The sequence below is a fragment of the Balaenoptera physalus genome (genome assembly GCF_965194825.1).
Source record: "Balaenoptera physalus genome assembly, chromosome: 9".
NCBI classification, from domain to species: domain Eukaryota; kingdom Metazoa; phylum Chordata; class Mammalia; order Artiodactyla; family Balaenopteridae; genus Balaenoptera; species Balaenoptera physalus.
This window is the reverse complement of record NC_138888.1, coordinates 42476475-42495902: the sequence shown is the minus strand read 5'-3', so window position 1 is coordinate 42495902 and position 19428 is coordinate 42476475. Positions and strand designations below refer to the sequence as shown.

The window sequence follows — 19428 nt, the reverse complement described above, 5'->3', positions numbered from 1 at the left end:
CTTGGAAAAGTAACTTGCACATAGCAAGCACTATTTAAACCTTAGTTCTTATATGTAATCTTATCATTTTCCCCCTTAAAAGGTTGGCTTAAACATAATTTTTCTTAATGAAATCTTTCTTTAACCCATTTCAGGTTAAATTCCCTCTTCTATGTGCCTTAACACACTGTTCTTCTCCTTCATACCACTTACCACAATTTAAATAAAAAGAATACATAATTATTATGTTTCCACACTAGAATATAAACTCCATGGGGGCAGGGCAGAGGTAAATTTTATTCGCTACTATATTATCATCGCTTTATAAATAGTAAGCATTAAAAAAGAAATAACTTGAAAAAAAAATAGATGAAAGGAAGGCAAGGAAGAGGGGAGGAATAGATGTTAAAGATACTACATGAGCTTTGAAACCAATTAGAGATAAGGTATAAGGAAGAGGGTGAAATTTAGAGTGACTCCTAGTTCTCTGGTTCCATTAACCAAGTCAGGGAATTCTGGAAGGCACATGGTAGTCAATCAGTAAATATCTATTGAAAGAATAAATATGGAAATACGATTTTCAGATGGAGGGGGGCACAGAAAGGGGAGGAAAATCATGACTACACTTTTTGATACACTGAGTTTGCAAGAAGATATCTCTAGTTTGAAACATCTGACAGACAAGAGGATATCTGAATACAGAGCTTAAGAGACAGATTCTGGCAATCAAGCAATCAATCAATCAAGTTGGCACTTGTTGCTCTATAAGTGGCAGCTGAAGCCTAGGTTCAGAATGGAGGCCACCCCATCAGGAAGAGAATGCAGGATTCAGGAGCAGATGGCCACATCTGAACCCTGAGAACCTACCACCTACAGGACCAGTAAAGGAAGAGGCTCCCAGAGCAGGGAGAAAAGCCACCGCTAGAGAGGGAGGAAAGGGCAAGACAGTGCTGTCAGCGGGGCCAAGGCTGGAGTTTCATAAAGGGGGAGGAGGCAACAGTAACAAATCCAGCAGGGAAATAAAGGAAGAGAAATCCCGACACTTGTCCCTCAGTCTGGCCATGAGGCAGTCACTGGGAAGGCGGGGGAGGGTGCGTTCAGTATGGTGGAGGTGAAAGGGTGAATGGGGGAAGGTTATGCTAAAGAAGGCATGAACTCTGTCAAAACACTGTTATGAAAGGAGAGTGGATGGAGGGTAGAGGGGACACAGAGTTGAAAGAGGGGCCTCTCTCCTGAAAGGGAGACAGAAAGGATTCCTGGTCATCCTGGCCACCACCCACCACACCCCCATAGGCTCCAGGCTTCCCCCCGGGGTGCTGGTATGAGTCGGTGACTGACTTCTAGCACCTGGCTTACCCATCTCCCTAAGATGGTAACTTACCAGGATGCACGTCTCATCTAAATCCAGATTCTTGAGTAGAGGCCATGGTTGGGCTTTAGGAAAGCCCTGAACCTCTTGAAATTCAGGCAGAAATTTAAATATATATACACCTGCATTTTCTGAAGAGGATTTGTAACTTTCTCAACATAAAACCCTGAAGAACCTCTTATTTAAATCCTCAGTCCCACAGATCTATTGACTTGCATATCATTACCTCTAAGAACAGAAAAAGGGGCTTACATTGTGGGAACAGTCGCTAAACCTCCCTCCCCTCCTTTCATTTAATAGTAATGCCCTAACGTCTCTTATTGCCTACTCAGCTCCTGTTTAGATCACATCCTACACGACCTGCCCCAAATGCTATGACAACATGACAGGGACATTCATAATCACTTACTGCCTGGACCAGTCATTTAGGACCTTAGTCACGTATTGCTTTGCACTGCTCCTTAACCGTTTTGTATCTGGAGGGTAGCGTCACTTCTTGAGATCCTTTTCATGCTACTCTGTACCCAGCCCAGTGCTTTATTAAGCACTTCTAGATAAGGAGAAAATTAGTGAATAAGAGAAGGGGAAATGGGCTTTCCCTCTCTCTCTAGCCTTCCCTTTATCACATCTGGCCTCCAACCTCCTAGTCCAGACAAAGTGCATGAATTTTTCTGTGCATTTCATGGTACCTCTGTAGCTTTCCTCAGGCATGCTACTTTGTCTGGAGAACTCTCCCCAGTTCACTCAGCCAGGAAGAGTATACTCAAGTTTATCCTTTTGCAAGAAAACTTCCCTAAGTCCAGGCTAGCACCCTCACACAGACACAAATGGAACAGCTAAGCAAAATGGTCAAATGAATGCATCATTGCATAAAAGATGCTTCTTATATCTGGAGGAAACTTCTGCCAGGAAGAATGAAAAAGAAGATACTCCTTAGGTCCAGAGACACCTTCCCTTTCCTTGCACATGATAACTCAGGCCTGTGCATGCTGGGTCATGACAAGTCTATGCAATACTGATTTTATTTCAATCAGCGTAAGGAGATGTGCTGGAGAGATATTACACACTCAGGAAGAAGGCAGGTGACAGGTGGAGGGCGTCAGGCTCAGCCACAAGGGTCCCTCATATGCTCACCAACCCTCTCTGTGTCCCTCCTGAAGTGTGGCCAGCAAGAGTGAATTCCCTGCTGCCCACCTCCAACAAGGGGCCTGTGTCTAAACCCAATTACAGCACCTCTAAAGAAAAAACTATGTAAACATTTACAACCAATTTTTCTAAGATTAGCTTTTCATTATCTTCTGTATTTTTATAATACGGGGCAATATGCCATCCTTAATGTTCTTATCTTACTGAATGGAATCATGTATATGGTACCTGTTAGGATAAACATTTTTTTTTTTTTAGAATCAAGCAAATTAGCCTAAAACATGATATCATTACCATTAAGTGGTTTATTTTGTATAGTAACTATATTATTTTAAGAAAAGGATAGTAGAAGTGAGTACATTTCTGGATCTTCAGATTCTTTACTTTCATATTACAATTTTTTAAGTAAATTTATAATATAAAGACACAGATAAAAGTAACATAATGTTAAGCAGAACTGACCACAAAAATCAAAACCCTAGAACTAAAAAAGGGTAAGGGACAGTGTTTTGATAGAAATGTCAATTCATTTTAATCTTTCTGTCTTACTATATGCTACTAAGTGTGTTCTTCAACTATCCCAGTGAAGCAGGGTACATCAGGCACTAAGCCACCATTAGTGCTAAACAACAAAAACCTTTGTCATTATCTGACTCATTCACTGATATAAATAAATAAATAAATAAATAAATTTTTATTTAAAACAGAGACACGTCCACATCTGTGTTAGAGATATGTCCAGATCAATTACTTCAGGTCCATGGTTTCCAGAGTGCAGTCCCTGGAAATCGGCATCAGCCTCAGAGCTTTGAGAAGTGCAAATTCTTGGACCCTAGGCCAGACCTCTTCAGTGAGAAACTCTGGGGGTGGGGCCCAGCAATCGGCGCTTTAATAAGCCCTACAGGTGATTCTGATGCCCATTAATGTTTGAGAAACACTACTTTAACTAACAGGTGAGGGCTTTTTTTTCTTCCTCATTTATTCAATACTTTGATGCTAACTGCGTATTTGAATACCTTTCATCAAAACTACTGGGAATAGCAAGTGAACTTTAGACCAACAAAAATCCCAGAAGACAAAGGGCAATGCAATCTTCCTAAGGAGACTGAACCACAGAGGCATCCTGGGTTTTAATAATTCAGTGCCTTGTCTGGAGTCCAAGATGGAGGTGCAATATACCTAAAACCAGACTTTTCCCATCCCTGGTTCATTCTGCCTGGGACACCTGCATCCCTCCCTGATCTCACCATCTAGTCTTGAATCTTTGGGTGAATCCCCTAGGACAATTCACTCCCTGCCCAGTGAGCTAATATATCTCGCACATACCTTGAGTGATGCATGCATCGCATAAGTAAAAGCTGCCAGTAAGCACCTTTACAATTATGTTTAATATGTACACATGCATGTACCTGTGGGCATACATACACGATATGGTAAATATTTGAATATATAGCTGTCTCCCCTACAGCCTTGAACTCCTTTAGATGAGGGACTATACCATATTCGTTTTGGTTTCCCAGGGGTCTAGCAAATGCCTGCCTACAAGGGATATGTTTGTAGAATGAATGTTACTATGGTAGTAACATAATTTGCAACTCACTTTCTCAGAGAATAATGAAGAACTAGGCTAAATCACCTGAAACCAATAGAGTCACTTAGGCAGACAGAACTTTAGTATGTAAACTGAGCATGGAAAAGTGTCTAAACGTAAGGACAGCCTAAAATCATTTGCTAAATACCATTTCAATAACATTAACTAAAGCCTCTTTTAACAATTCTTCTGCAACATTATCAGAAGAGGACATTTCTTCTTGATCCTAGCAAGAGATTACCTAATGTCTGATGCATGAAGATTAATAATCTTCATAATTTTATTCCAGTAAGTGCAATCGCAGATACTATTTTTTCACTTAAATGTCTGGAATTTTTTTGAATCTTAATTTATCTCCAAGGAATTCTATAGTGACTCCTAACCTTTTTTGGAATCACAGTAATCATTTTTGTTGATTATAAATTCCCACCTTTCTGAAATGTACTATAAAGTAAATATTTATTTTTAAACAAAATGGTACATGTGTTCTCCAACTTAATCAAAGAGTGCAGGAATTCAAAGACACAGCTTTGACACCACAAGTTGCTGATTGCTCCACTGCAATTTCTTTAAAGTTAAGAGGCTTTATCTGTCGTTCATTCAAAAAAAGTTATTGAGGGCTTCCCTGGTGGCGCAGCAGTTGAGAGTCTGCCTGCCAATGCAGGGGACACGGGTTCGAGCCCTGGTCTGGGAAGATCCCACATGCCGCGGAGCAACTAGGCCCGTGAGCCACAACTACTGAGCCTGCGCGTCTGGAGCCTGTGCTCCGCAACGGGAGAGGCCGCGATAGTGAGAGGCCCGTGCACCGCGATGAAGAGTGGCCCCCGCTTGCCACAACTGGAGAAAGCCCTCGCACAAAAACGAAGACCCAACACAGCCATAAATAAATAAAAATAAATTAAAAAAAAAAAAAAGTTATTGAGTGCCTAATAGGTGGCCAGCACAATGTTAAACTTGATATATAAAAATAATGAATTTCCTAAAATAGTTTTGAAGATCACTAGGTAGCATCTACCACGTTGCTAATTCTTTGAATTACCAATTTTTCATTGTCAGGAGTCATAAAAGCTCAGAAAGCTGAACTAGTTTTGTACACACATACATATATGTATAATATGCACACAAATATACTGCCTCCACACATTCTCCCTCCTCTCAGTTGGCATGGCTAGTACCCCAGCCTCCCAAATGTCCAGAGAAAACAGTATAAAATCATGATTCTTTTCCAAAAGTGACCATCAACTACATAATGGATATATTTTTAAGTATAAATGTCAATTCTTAGTGCTTAAATTCAATATATGTTGGGATTTCTCAAAATCTTTCTCAACAATAACATGGCAGTAAAATCCTTAAGTGATTGACCTGATATCCTGGCGTGAAGATTCTGCTTCATGGAGACACCTTCAGGCTGAGAAAGGGACTGGAGAATTGTCAAGGCTGATCTTCGAAGTGCACTATCAAAAATAGTTAGCACTTCATTAGGGAACGCGTTGAAATATTCCCCGATTTCCATGTTGGTCTCAAAAAGGGTCATGGCATTAACCACAACTGGGTAATGAGCATCTTCATCTCTTTCCTTCAAGATGAGAAGAATATCGTTCTTATGGTATTCCGAAACATATGACTCAAACACTTGACCAACCAGTGTAACTTGATCGCTATTCATCTTGGACCTAGGTAACTAAAGAAAGACAAAAGACTGTATTATACCTTTGATTTTCTAGACTTATACACTAGTTTACAAAAAGATTGGTTATAAATCATTCTGACTTTGGGTCACACTCTAATCTCAAAATACTATCTGAATTCAAATCTTAATTAGATCTGACAGAGTCACAGTCACTTATCAAATTTATTTTTTTCAGTGAGTGAAGTTAATTTTAAGTCAAAGAATTATGTTAGTACTGATAACCGAAATCCAAAATGGTCCAATGCCTTTCCTATATCTTTTCCCCAAACTTCCTCCTCTTAACCCTATAATACGTCATGTAAAAGGCCTTTGCCTTTTCTTTAATCAGATTCCATATATGCGTTTGCTCTCAAGTATAAAATCTTAAATGCCAGTCTTTTGGTTTAAGTTACTCCCAGTAGAGTTCTTTGCAAGCATCCTGGTTCTACATTTTATTCACATAAAAAAAGTATCTTTCTCTCTGTCTCCCCACAACCTAGTTACACACACGCACACACACACACTTTCATTTGTATTCTGCTACTTAAACGGAACACACGCTACTATTCAGATTGGTAGCCAATTCTGACTTAAATAGTTAACAAATTGGCTTTAGAAATTTACATTTGGAGGTGAACTTTTTCCTATTTTCTTTTTCTAACCTAGGAAAACTATTGGCTTCAGCAAAAACAGCTGTCAAGAGTCTAAAAAAAACTAGATCATTAAACTGAGGAAAGGAAATTGGTCTCTAAATAATAAATCACTACGATTGAAAGTAAATACAGTATATTACATTCCTGGCTATATGTATATATTTTTTAATTTGCACCTACAGATTAAAAGGGCCTATCCCCATTCTATTTTCATGTATACACGTAGATATCTACCATGTACAAGGCACTATTCTGGGAAATGAAAAAAGCACAATAAAAGGTCCTCTATGCCCTCAAAGAACCAAGGAACAGATCAAATGAAACGGTGTTCTAACAGTGGTAAAAATGCAATACAAATAGGAGCACAAAGGAGAGAAGGATTAAATTTAAATGGAGTGACAATCCCAGATGTGGCAATGGACAGTTACAAATAAACTGTCCAAATGGATCATTTAAGAAATTCTTATTAGTCAAAGGATAAGTGTCCTTTGACTAATTTCGTTCAACCAACATTTATTGTACTAGGCTTTAGAAACAGAAAGATTAAAGAAGATTATGACATTCACAGTTTAGCATCCTAAATATGCATTACACGTGCTATTAGCAATATTTGCCTTCTCTGGGAATCTACTAGAAGGTGTGAAAGGAGGGGGGGGCACGGTATACCACAGTTAGGTCAAGAATCCTGACACCTACAGGATAACAATGTGAGATTAAGAAATGTGTAGGCCACTACATTGGTAAGTATTTAGTTTGGGTTAGGTAATATAAATTCACCTAAGCATAAAGCAGAAAAAGCACTTGGGAAGGAACAACTAATCATACAGTATATTCACGATGTGGCCTTTGCTAAAAAAAAAAAAATCTGGAATCCCAAGAGTGGCTATAAGATAATCTCTAAGATTCTATAAATGCATATTAAATTTGGAGCCACAAATTTAGCAATTTAAAAGGCAGCTCCACATTGGGCAGGAAGGGGACAGCCGCAGAATTCATGGTTCAGATTAAGATCAGATTAAATTTCGCCTAGTCTTTTTGAAATAACATCACTAAAATAAACAGCATTCACTTTCAATACCTGGGCACAACTGACTAATCAAATATTTCTTAGCAGTTTGCAAACGCTAGAAACATGCTCACCCAGATTGACTGGTGGCAGTGTTTTACAACTTTCAAGCTCCTTTTCCTTTTTCTTATGCAACATTTGAAGACAAAATAAATAAAGCCAAGTTGTGCCACCTTATCCTCTTGACTAAAGTGCCAACAAGAAAAACCCGGGAGGATGCACCAGCGGCAATCTAGCTGGATCCCTGGTAACCGCAGCCCGCCACCCGCCGCGCCGCCCCTCCGGTAGCCACGCCCCTCCGCGTCCTAAGACCCGCCCCGCTGGCACCGCCCCTGCCCGCCCGCTTCAGGTCGGCGCCTCCTCCATGCCTGGCTAGCCGCGGGCGCTCGGCAAACGTGGAGCCGACTTGTGCCCGGAGAACAGCTTTCCACACTTCCGTCTCTGGACGTAGCCCATACCCTACAACAACTCGGCAGGTCTCTGACACTTCCCAGGCTCGGCTGCGGGCAGCTCCGTCGCCGGTCTGGTCCCAGAGTTGAATAGTTTTGGAACTAACCAGGTGTGGGCGAGACTTGGGACGCACTGTGGGAAAAATAAATAATGGTGCAACAAGGCAGCGGCTGTCACTTACTGGCGGATACGTGGTGTCAGAAGTCACCGGGGGCGCAGTGCTCCCGAGGCCGAAGGGCGCGGAGAGCTCAAGCCGATCGGCGGGGTCCAAAGAGGCGGGAGGAGGCCCCGGGTGGGGGCGGGGCGGGGCGCGCGCGTGGGGCCGCGCGAGGCGCCGTCGGCCGCGGGGGCGCGCAGGCTCCAGCGGGCCCGCCTCGCGCCCGGACGAGATAGGCGCCACGCGGGCGGCTCGGCCGGGCCCGCGCTCCCGAGGGGCGCCGGGCCGTGCACTGCCTCAACTTGGCGGCTCAGGTGGCTCTTCCGGGTGGAGAAGCGGGCGGGCGCGCGCCCCGCCAGGCGCCGCGGGACAAGAGAGGCGGGGCGGGGCGGGGCTGGCTGGGAGGGGCGAGTAGGGTCCCGGGCGGGGCTGGGCGGAGCCGCCGCTCGGTAGTGGGGAGGAGTGCCGGGCTGTGCGGTGGCTGTGAGAGAGTGTACGGCCCGGGCTTTCCGGCTCAGAACTCCGCCAGAGCTAAGGCCACAACGATTCTCTCTCTGCTTCTAGAAGTTTTAGAATGAAGGTTTTATGTTTAAGTCTATGATTCATTTTGAGCTAATTTTTGGATATGATGCGAAGTGTGGCTCTTAGGTAACTTTTTGTCATATGGGTATCTACCACTATTTGTTGAAAGAGCTGTATTTTTTCCACGGAATAACCTTTGCACCTGTGTCAAAAATCAGTTGTCCTTATATGTGTGGGTCTAACACTTAATATTTCTGTCCCCCAATCTATTTGTCTAACTATAAAAACACGACGTTGTCTTAATTACTCTAATGAGTCTTGAAAGCGGGTAGTGTTTGGCCTCCAATTTTGTTTTCTTTCAAAGTTGTTTGGGCTCTTCTCTTTGAATATGAATTTTAAAGCCAGCTTGTCATTTTCTATTAAAAAGCTGGGATTTTTGTTGGAGTTGCATGGAATCTATAGGTCAATGTGGGAAGAATTTATGTGTTAATAATATTGAATCATATGACCCTTGAACAAAGTAAACCTCACCATTTATTTAGGTGTTATATAATTTCAAAAATGTTTGATCTTTTGTCAAATTTATGTCTCAAATTTATCCCTAAAATCATGGGGAAGGAGGAACCATACCTTTTTAAAAATTTATTTACTTTTGGCTGCAGTTGGGTCTTTTTTTACTGCACGTGGGTTTTCTCTCGTTGTGGTGCGCGGGCTCCTCATTGCGGTGGCTTCTCGTTGCGGAGCACGGGCTCTAGGCGCGCTGGCTTCAGTAGTTGCAGCACATGGGCTTAGTAGTTGTGGCACGTGGGCTCTAGGCGCGTGGGCTTCAGTAGATGTGGTACACGGGCTTAGTTGCTCCGCGGCATGTGGGATCTTCGTGGACCAGGGCTTGAACCCGTGTCCCTTGCATTGGCAGGCGGATTCTCAACCACTGAGCCACCAGGGAAGTCCAAGGAACCATCCTTTTTGATGCTATGTAAATGATATTTTCAATTTGAATTTCTGGTTCTGTTCTAGCATGTAGAAATACAATTGATTTTTAAATTTTTATTATTAAAATTTTTAAATTAATAATTTTTTTTAGAGCAGTATCAGGTTCATAGCAAAATTGAGCAGGAAGTACAAAGATTTCCTTTATGATCCTTGTCCCCACACACCCACAGCCTCCCTATCAATATCCCTTTACCAGAGTGGTGGATTTATTACAACTGATGAACCTGCATTAACACATCATCATCACTCAAAGTCCACGGCTTATAGTAGGGTTCACTCTATGTTGTACATTCTGTCCGTTTTGACAGATGTATAATAACATGCATCCACCCCTGTAGTATCATACAGAATAGTTTCACTGCCCTAAAAATCTTCTGAACTCTGGCTATTCATCCCTCCCTCCCACCTAACCCCTAGCAACAACTTATCTTTTTACTCTGTCTACAGTTTTCCAGGATATCATATAGTTGAAATCATACAGTATGTTGCCTTTTCAGATTGACTTTTTCACTTAGTAATATACACTTAAGGTTCCTTCATGTCTTTTCAAGGCTTGGCAGCTCATTTCTTTCTGATGCTGAATAATAGTCCATTATCTGGACGTACCACACTTTATCCACTCACCTACGGAAGGACGTTTTGGTTGCTTCCAAGTTTTGCCAATTATGGCTAAAGCTGCTATAAACATCCACGTGCAGGTTTTGCCATAAGTTTTCAGCTCCTCTGGGTAAATACCAAGGAGCATGATTGCTGTATCATATGGTAAGAGTAGTTTTGTAAGAAACCATTAAAATGTCTTCCAAAGCAGCTGTACCATGTTGCATTCCCATCAGCCATGAATGAGAGTTCCTATTGCTCCATATCCTCTCCAGCATTTGGTGTTTTCAGTGTTTTGGATTTTAGCCATTCTAATACATGTGTAGTCTCTCATTGTTATTTTGCTTTGCATTTCCCTGATGACATATGATGTTGAATATCTTTTCACCTGCTTAATTTTCATCTATACATCTTCTTTGGTGAGGCATCTTCAGGCCTTTTGCCCATTTTTAAATAACATTGCTTATTTTCTTATTGTTGAGTTTTAAGGATCCTTTATCAAATGTGTCTTGCAAGTATTTCATCCCAGTCTGTGGCTTGTCTTCTCATTTTCTTGACATTTTCATTCACAGAGCAGATTTTTAATTTTAATTAAGTCCAGCTTATCAATTGTTTCTCTCATGGATTGTGCTTTTGGTGTTATATTTAATAAGTCATCACCCCAGAGTACCTAGTTTTTCTCCTCTGTTCTAGGACTCTTATAGTTTTGTGTTGTACACTTAGGTCTATGATCCATCTTGAGTTAATTTTTGTGAAGAATGTAACGTCTGTGTCTAGATGTGTGTGTGTGTGTGAGTGTGCACACGTGCCTGTGGGCATCCAGTTGTTCCAGTACTATAACAGAGAAGAACAAACTTGACTCCATGTTGAATCTATTCCTTTAGCTCTAACCCTTGTGCTCTCTTGCCTGTGCTTAGTCATGCTGGCTCTGCACCTTTTATAAAAGAATGTTGCCTATAGCCTGAAATATACGGGATAGCCCATTCTCAAGCCTCTGACCTTTAAAGCGGTAACACTTTTCCATTCATATAGAGATAAAAAGTTGCGGAACAGAGAATAACATTTGTCTTGTTGGAGGTTTATAGGAATATTGTGACCAGACCTACCTGGACAGCTGCAAGAACAAAGGATTCCAGCACCAAGAAGTTTACAACAACCAGCCACACCCCTCTCCCCTTTTAGCACAAAAGAAGCCTGAGTTCTAACTGAGGCAAGATGGTTCTTTGGGACACCATCTTCTCAGTCTGCTGCCTTTCTGAATAAAGTCGCTATTCCTTGCCCTAACCACTCGTCTCTCGATTTATTGGCCTGTTGTGAGGCAAGCAGTAAGAGCTTGGACTCGGTAATAGTACCATTTGTTGAAAAGACTATCTTTGCTCCATCTGTCAGCGATTTGTATTGCCTTTGCTCCTTTGTCAAAGATCAGTTGGCTATATTTATGTGGGTCTATTTCTGGGCTCTCTATTCTGTTCCACAGATCTATTTGTCTATTCTTTCACAAATACCACACTGTCTTGATTACTGTGGTTTTATAGTGAGTCTTGAACTCAGGTATTGTTAGTCCTCCAACTTCGTTCTTCTCCTTCAATATTGAGTTTGCTATTCTGGGTCTTTTTCCCTTTCACATAAACTTTAGAATCAGTTTGTCAACATTCACAAAATAACTTGCTGGGATTTTGATTGTGATGAGATGACTCTATAGATCAAGTTGGAAAGAGCTGACATTTTGACAATATTGAATCTTCTATCCATGAACATGGAATATCTATCTCTTCACTTATCTAGTTCTTCTTTGATATACTTTATCAGATTTTTATAGTTTCTGTCATATAGATCTTGTATATATTTTCTTAGATTTACACCAAACTATTCCTTTGGGGGGGGTGTTAATGTAAATGGTAATACGTTTTTAATTTCAAATTCCACCTGTGCATTGCTGGTATATAAGAAAGCAACTGACTTTGCATATTAACCTTATATCCTGCAATCTTGCTATAATCACTTATTAGTTCTAGAAGTATTTTTGGTAAATTTTTTCCATATTTTCTGTATAAACAGACATGTCATATGCAAAAAAGGACAGCTTATTTCTTCCTTCCCGATCTGTATGCTTTTTATTTCCTTTTCTTATTTCATAAACTAGGACTTCCAGTATGATATTGAAAAGCAGTGATGAGAGGGGACATCCTTGCCTTGTTCCTGATCTTAGTAGGAAAGCTTCAAGTTTCTCACCATTAAGTATGATCTTAGCTGTAGGTTTCTTGTAGATGTTCTTTATCAACTTGAGGAAGTTCCCCTCTATTTCTAGTTTGCTGAGAGTTTTTATCATGAATGGTGCTGGATTTTGTCAAATGCTTTTTCTGCATCTCTTGATATGATCCTGTGATTTTCTTTCATTATCCTAACCATGTGAGGGATTACATTAATGGATTTTTAGATTGGAACCAACCTTACATATCATGATAAAACCAACTTGGGTGTGGTGCCTAATTCTTTTTATACAATGTTGGATTCAATTTGCTAATTTTTTTTAAGGATTTTTGCATTTATGTTCACGAGAGATATTGGTCTGTGGTTTTCTTGTAATGTCTTTGTAAGATTTTGGTATTAGTGTAATGCTGGCCTGAAAGAATGAATTAGGAAGTATTCTGTCTGCTGTCGTGTTCTGGAAGAGATTGTAGAGAATTTGTATAATTTTGTCCCTAAATGTTTGATAGGAATTCACCATTAAACCCATGAACCTGGTGCTTTCTGTATTAATTTTATATATATACATATATAAGCCTATTATATATATAAGCCTTATATATATACATATATAAGCCTATTCAGACTCTATTTGTTCTTTTGGCAGACTGTGTCTTTCAAAGAATTGGTCCATTTCATCTAGGTTATCAAATTTGTGGGCATAGAGTTGTTTGTAATATTTCATTATGGTCCTTTTAATGGCTGTGAGATCTTTAATAATATCCCCTCTCTCATTTCTGATATTAGTAATTTGTATTTTCTCTCTCTTTTTCTTAGGCTAGAGGCTTATCAACTTTATTGGTCTTTTCAAAGATTTTCTCTATTGATTGCCTCTTCAGTTGCACTGATTTCTGTTGTGATTTTTATTATTTCTTTTCTTTTGCCTACTTTGGATTTAATTTGCTCTTCTTTTCCTAGTTACCTAAGGTGGAAGCTTAGATGATTGATTTTGGATTTTTCCTTTTTTCTAATATATGTATTCTATGCTATAAATTTCTCTCTAGGCACTGCTTTCACTGCATCTCACAAATTTTGATAAATTGTGTTTTCATTTTCATTTAGTTCAAAATATTTTAAGATTTTCTTTTGAGTTTTTTTCTTTGACCCCTTTGTTATTTAGAAGTGTGTTGCTTAATCTTCAAGTATTTTGTGTTTTTCCGTTGTTCCTTCTGTTATTGATTTCTAGTTTACTTCCACCATGGTCTGAGAGCAGACATTGTATGATTTCTGTTCATTTAAATTTGTTAAGGTGTGTTTTATGGCCCAGAATGTGGTCTATCTTGGTGAATGTTCTATGTTAGTTTGAGATGAATGTAATCTGCTGTTACTGGATTAAGTAGTCTATAGATGTCCATTATATCCAGTTGATTGATAGTGTTGTTGAGTTCAACTATGGCCTTACTGATTTTCTGCCAGCTGGATCTGTACATTTCTATAGAGGGGTGTTTAAGTCTCCAACTATAATTTAGATTCATCTGTTTCTCCTTTGAGTTCCATCAGTTTTTGGCTCACATATTCTGAGGCCCATGCATATTAAGGATATGTGTTATGTTATGTGTTATGTGTTCTTGGTGTGTTGATTCCTTTATCATTATGTAATGCCCCTCTCTCTCCCTGACAACTATTCCTGCTTTGAAGTCCACTCTGTCTGAAATTAATATAACTACTGCTTTCTTTTGACTAGTGTTAGTATGGTATATCTTTCTTTATCCCTTTAGTTTTAATCTATAGGTTTTTATCTTTAAAGTGAGTTTCTTATAGAAAACATATAGTTGGGTCTTATTTTTTTAATCCACTCTGACAATATCTGACTTTTAATTGGTGAATTAAGACCATTAGACATACAAAGTGATTATTGACATAGTTGGATTAATAGCTACTATATTTGTTAGTCTTTTCTACTTGTTACCTTTGTTCTTTTTCCCTATATTTGCCTTCCATACTTTTTCTGCCCTTTGTGGTTTTAATTGAGTGTTTTATATGATTCCATGTTCTCTCCTTTCTTAGCATTCAGTTGCTTCTTTTTTTTTCTTTTTAATTGGTTGCCTACTAGAATTTACATTATAACTATCTAAGTCCACTTTCAAATAACATTATACCACTTCAAGGGTAGTGCAAGTATTTTATAGTAGCAAAGTAATCCTGAATCTTCCCTCCCATCCCTTGTATCATTGCACTCATCCATTTTGTTTATATAAGCTTATAAGACTTAGATATGCATAGTGACTACATTGTTGCTATTATTATGTTGAACAAATTGTTGTCTGCTAGAGCAATTACGAATAGGAAAAATAGAAGTTTTTATTTTATTTTCATTTAGTCCTCCTTTAATACTCTTCCTTACTTTATGTAGATCTGAGTTTCTGACATATTATTGTCCTTCTCTTCAAAGGACTTTTAACGTTTCTTGCTAGGCAGGTCTGCTGGCAGCAAACTCCCTCAATTTTTGTTTGTCTGAGAAAAATCTTTATTTCTACTTCACTTTTGAAGGGTAATTTTGCAGGGTACAGAATTCTACGTTGGTGGGATTTTTCTCTCAACACTAAATATTTTACTCTACTTTCTTCTTGCTTGCATAGTTTCTGAAGGTGAGTTGAATATAAATTTTATCTTTGTTCCTCTACAAGCGTTTTTTTTTTTTTCCCCCTGACATCTTTCAGGATTTTTTATCTTTATCATTAATTTGAGGTTAATTTGGAGGAAGTCCTCAGTCATTATTACTTTAAATATTTCTTGTGTTCCTTTCTCTTACTAGTTTTGGTATTCCCATTATTTGTATGTTATACCTTTTGTAATTGTCTCACAGTTCTTGGATATTCCAGTGGGTTTGTTTTTTTTTTCAGTCTTTTTTCTCTTTGCTTTTCAGTTTTGGAGGTTTCTACTGACATATCCTCAAGCCCAGAGGTTCTTTCCTCAGCTGTGTGCAGTCTACTAATGAGCCCATCAAACACATTCCTTACTCAGTTACAGTGTTTTTAATCTGTAATATTTCTTTTTGCTTCTTTCTTAGAATTTCCATCTCTCTGCATACATCACCCATCTATTCTTGCATGCTGTCTATTTTATCCATTAGAGCCCTTAGCATATTAATCATAGTTGTTTTAAATTTTCAGTGTGATGATTCCAACATCCCTGCCATATTGGAGCCTGGTTTTGTTGCTTGCTCTGTTTCTTCAAACTGTATGGGTTTTTTTTTTTTTTTCCTTTTAGTGTATCTTATAATTTTTTGTTGAAAGATGGAGATGATGTACTGGATAAATTGCTGTAAATATGCCTTTAGTAATGTGGTGGTACGGTGTGGAGTGGGAAGAAGTGTTCTGTAGTCCTGTGATTAGGTCTCAATCTTTTAGTGACTGAATTATCTTTGCCACTGGATTATGAAGTTTGCATGTTCTTCTCAGTCCCTTCCCCCCTTATGTGGGACAGGATGGTTAGAATGGGCTGGGACTGGATATTTTCCTTCTCCCATGTGGAAGGCTAAAGGAGGCTGGAGTTGTGTATTTTCCTTCCTTCATGTGGAGGGCTAGAGCCAGCTGAAGATGGATATTTCCCTTTCCCAAGGTCAATTAGTCTCTGATAGACCCCAGCAGGTTAGGCTCTGGTTAAATAGTTTCAGCTGAGGGCAGAGCTTATTAAGAAGAACAGAATGCTCTGGTGTATTTCAAAATGGCTCTCTTTCCTCAGCTCCTGCCAGAAGCATGAAGGGATTTTTCTCCAGTATTTACTGTGAGGACCTGATGAACTCCTGGAGGTAAAACCCACGAAAGTGTGAGTGGGTCCCTCTGGAGTTTTTAACTTTTCAGACTTGCCGGCACCGAGCCTCCAGTGATTTGTCAATTACAGTTCAAGTTTCCCTACCCCAGCACCAGTTCCTGTAGAGGTTTTCAGCTCATGAGTTTCTACTCTGGTAAGTTGTGATTCTCTGTTGTCTCTTCACTTTAGACGGCAATAATTTGCCCTGTGACCTCACTCTCATGGATTTAAGAAGAGTTGATTTTTCAGTGTTTCAGGTTTTTACTTGTTAGAACTGAGTGGCAATTTTCAGGTTTCTTACATGCTGGACAAGAAATCAGACATCTCAGTCATCTTTTAAAGAAATTTAAATAACAAGAAAATAATTGTATATATTTATGCATGCAGTTATGATTTCCAGTCCTCTTCCATTATTTCTTCAAGTATTTTCTGTACCTCTTCCCTTTGGCTCCTTTGCAGATTTTCTATTTATCACTGGGTTCAGCAGTTTGTGATTTGCCTGGATGTATTTTTCTTCAATTTCTCGTTGAAAATGAAAAACTCAGTTTTTTTCTGTGTTCCTTTCTGTGTAAGAAAAAAAAAAAAGTTTTTTTCCTACTATGTGTTTTTTCTCTGTGAGTCTCCTTCAGTCCTCACAAAAAACACTTCACTTCTGAACACCAAATGTGTGGGGGTTTTACCCCACAAAAACATGCACGTCTGACACCAGTGGGGTGTCTTACAATTTAACTCTGTTCTGATATTATCTACCCAGAGCTAGCATCAGATCCCATAGGTTAAGGGCTCAGTCCCACAAGATTGAACCCCTCCTCCCCACACACACATACTTCAGACGCCAGTTGCAAGCCCGGGTTATCACCTGTGCTTCTGACCAATCTGCTGTAGATCAGAGGTTCCAACGACCCCCTCCTTGGGTTCGGTCAGTTTGCTAGAGCAGCTTACAGAACTCAGAGAAATACTTATGTTTACATTTATAAGGATATGATAAAGGATACAGATGAACACCAGATAAAGAACTACAATAGGGTCATGTCTGGGAGAGCCCCTGAGTAGCTTTTGTCCCATAGAGTTGGGGTGCATCATCGTCCTGGTGTGGAAGTGCTGGCCAACCTGGAAGCTCTCCAAACCCCATACTACTGGGATTTTACAGAGGCTTCCTCACATAGGCATGGTCTGTTATTAACTGTTTCCAGCCCCTCTCCCCTCTCTGGAGAAATGGGGGAGACTGACTGAAAATTCCAAGCTTCTAATCATGGCTTAGTCTTTCTGGTGACCAGCCCCATTCAGGAGCCATCCAGGAGCCCTTTAGAGTCTCCTCAATAGAACAAAAGATGCTCCCACTGCTCTTATCACTTAGGAGTTGACAAGGGTTTTCAGAGCACTATGTCAGGAACAGCGTCAAAGATAAATATTAGGGATGCTCCAGTGTTCTTATCACTTAGGAAATTACAAGGATTTCAGGAGTTCTGTGCCAGAAACCAGAGGCAAAGCCCAGTATAGTTGAGTCTTGAAAAATGTGGGGATTAGGGGTATTGACCACCTGCATTGTCGAAAATTAGAATATAACTTTACAGTCGGCCCTCCATACCTGCAGTTCCACATCCAAGGATTCAGCCAACCTCAGATGATGTAGTACCGTGGTGTGTATTTATAGAAAAAATCCACATATGAGTGGACCTGCACCATTCAAACCTGTGTTGTTCAAGGGTCAAATGTATATATCTTCTGTTATCTCACACATTTGTGTTTTGGATTTCTTGAGTTTCTTGGATCTGTGGGCTTATAGTTTTCATCAAATTTGGAAAATATTTTGGCTTTTACTTCTTTTGATATTTTTGTGCTTCCCTTACCCCTGTCCTCTGGGGACTCCAATTATACATATATTATGCTACTTGACTTTGTCCTACAGAACTCACTGATACCCTGTTGAATTTGTTTGGACTCTGTTTCATTTTGGATAATTTCTATTGCTATGTCTGTGAATTCACTAATCTTTTCTTGGACAATGTCTAATCTGCTGTTAATCCATTCAATGTATGTTACCTCTCAGCCATTGTAATTTTCATCTCCAGAAGTTAGATTTGGGTCATTTAAAAAGTATTTTCTATCATGTCTCTACCTAACATGATCCTCTACCACTTACTGTTCATATTGTTAATTATGTAGTTTTGAATCTTTAATCTTGTTTTATTTCTGTAAATTTTTAGTTGTATAGTTTAAAATTATTATACTGTATTACAAGAATTCTTAATTTCTATTTTTGTCCTACTGTTTTGTATTTTCTTTTATTCTGCTTCCTCACAATTTATATTCTGCTGAAATGCAAGCAGGAATTTTTGTTGGTTTTGAAGCTCCTAAAACAGGGCCTTTCACATAGTAGATTCTGAATACTGTTTGTTGAATTGAATTCTTGTCATATTACTGAAATGTTTGTTCTTATGACTTGGTTCTAGTCTTAAAATATGTTTTTCAGTTTTTAAATTTTTCATCAATTTATTGCACATCCACTCCTTTCTTCCTTTGCTCACTCCAGTACAGCAACAGAGCTGCTGCTTAGATATTCCTGCTTTTCCTAGCGCTTTGCATTTGCTGTTACTCCCACCTGGAACGCTCACCCCCCAGTTACCTACCTGGTTCAGTCCCCACATCCCCACTCCCTGCCTCATACTCCATGTCTTCCCTCCCTTGTTCTTCTCCATTTTATTTATCATTACCATCTGATAATACACAGTTGTGCTTTTTACTGATTTTTTTAATCTGTCATATGTATATATGTATACAGATACACACACACACTCCCACAACAATATAAGCTCCACAGAGCACACAAAGCAGGTTTTTTGCATTTTTCCCCTCATTGGCATATCCCTAGTCCTAAAACAGTTCTCGGCATATTGAAGGTGTGCAACAAATGTAGGAAATATTATTTTTACATGACTAATTTTTTAAAAATTTACTTCAACCTTTGACTTTTTGCAGTTTTGTTTTTGTTTTTGGTGAGACTAGTTCACAAGGTTCACAGGATGTCTTTTTCAATGTTTCCTGCTCTGTGAATTCAAACCATGGTCCCTAATAGATTCCAGCCCCCTCCTTAGAAAAGGACAGGCCTCTTTAAACTCAATTTGAACACATAGATTCATTCTGTCTAGATTTGGCTTCCTAACAAGGATATTTAATATGCCTGCTTTTTTAATATAAATTTATTTTATTTATTTATTTTTGGCTGTGTTGCG

At 39.4% G+C, this 19428-nt stretch overlaps 1 protein-coding gene across 20 annotated transcripts in view; it reads right to left on the bottom strand.

Annotated features, from left to right (window-relative positions):
• The window catches only part of MCM9 (minichromosome maintenance 9 homologous recombination repair factor), a 126796-nt gene extending 118417 nt beyond the window's left edge, over positions 1–8379 (bottom strand). For 19 of the 20 annotated variants that reach the window (XR_014267272.1, XR_014267273.1, XR_014267274.1 and 16 more), the window contains exons 1-2: positions 8108–8237; positions 5451–5769 (exon numbers count right to left, since the gene is read on the bottom strand). Coding sequence is in view for 12 of the 20 variants with exons in the window: in XM_082474528.1 (XP_082330654.1) it covers positions 5451–5754 (304 nt within the window). In the remaining 8 variants the exon portion in view is untranslated. Of the gene's footprint in view, positions 1–5450; positions 5770–8107 lie in introns of all 20 variants that reach the window. The other variant, XM_082474531.1, reaches the window with a different exon arrangement.
• Between the last annotated feature and the right edge of the window lie 11049 nt (positions 8380–19428).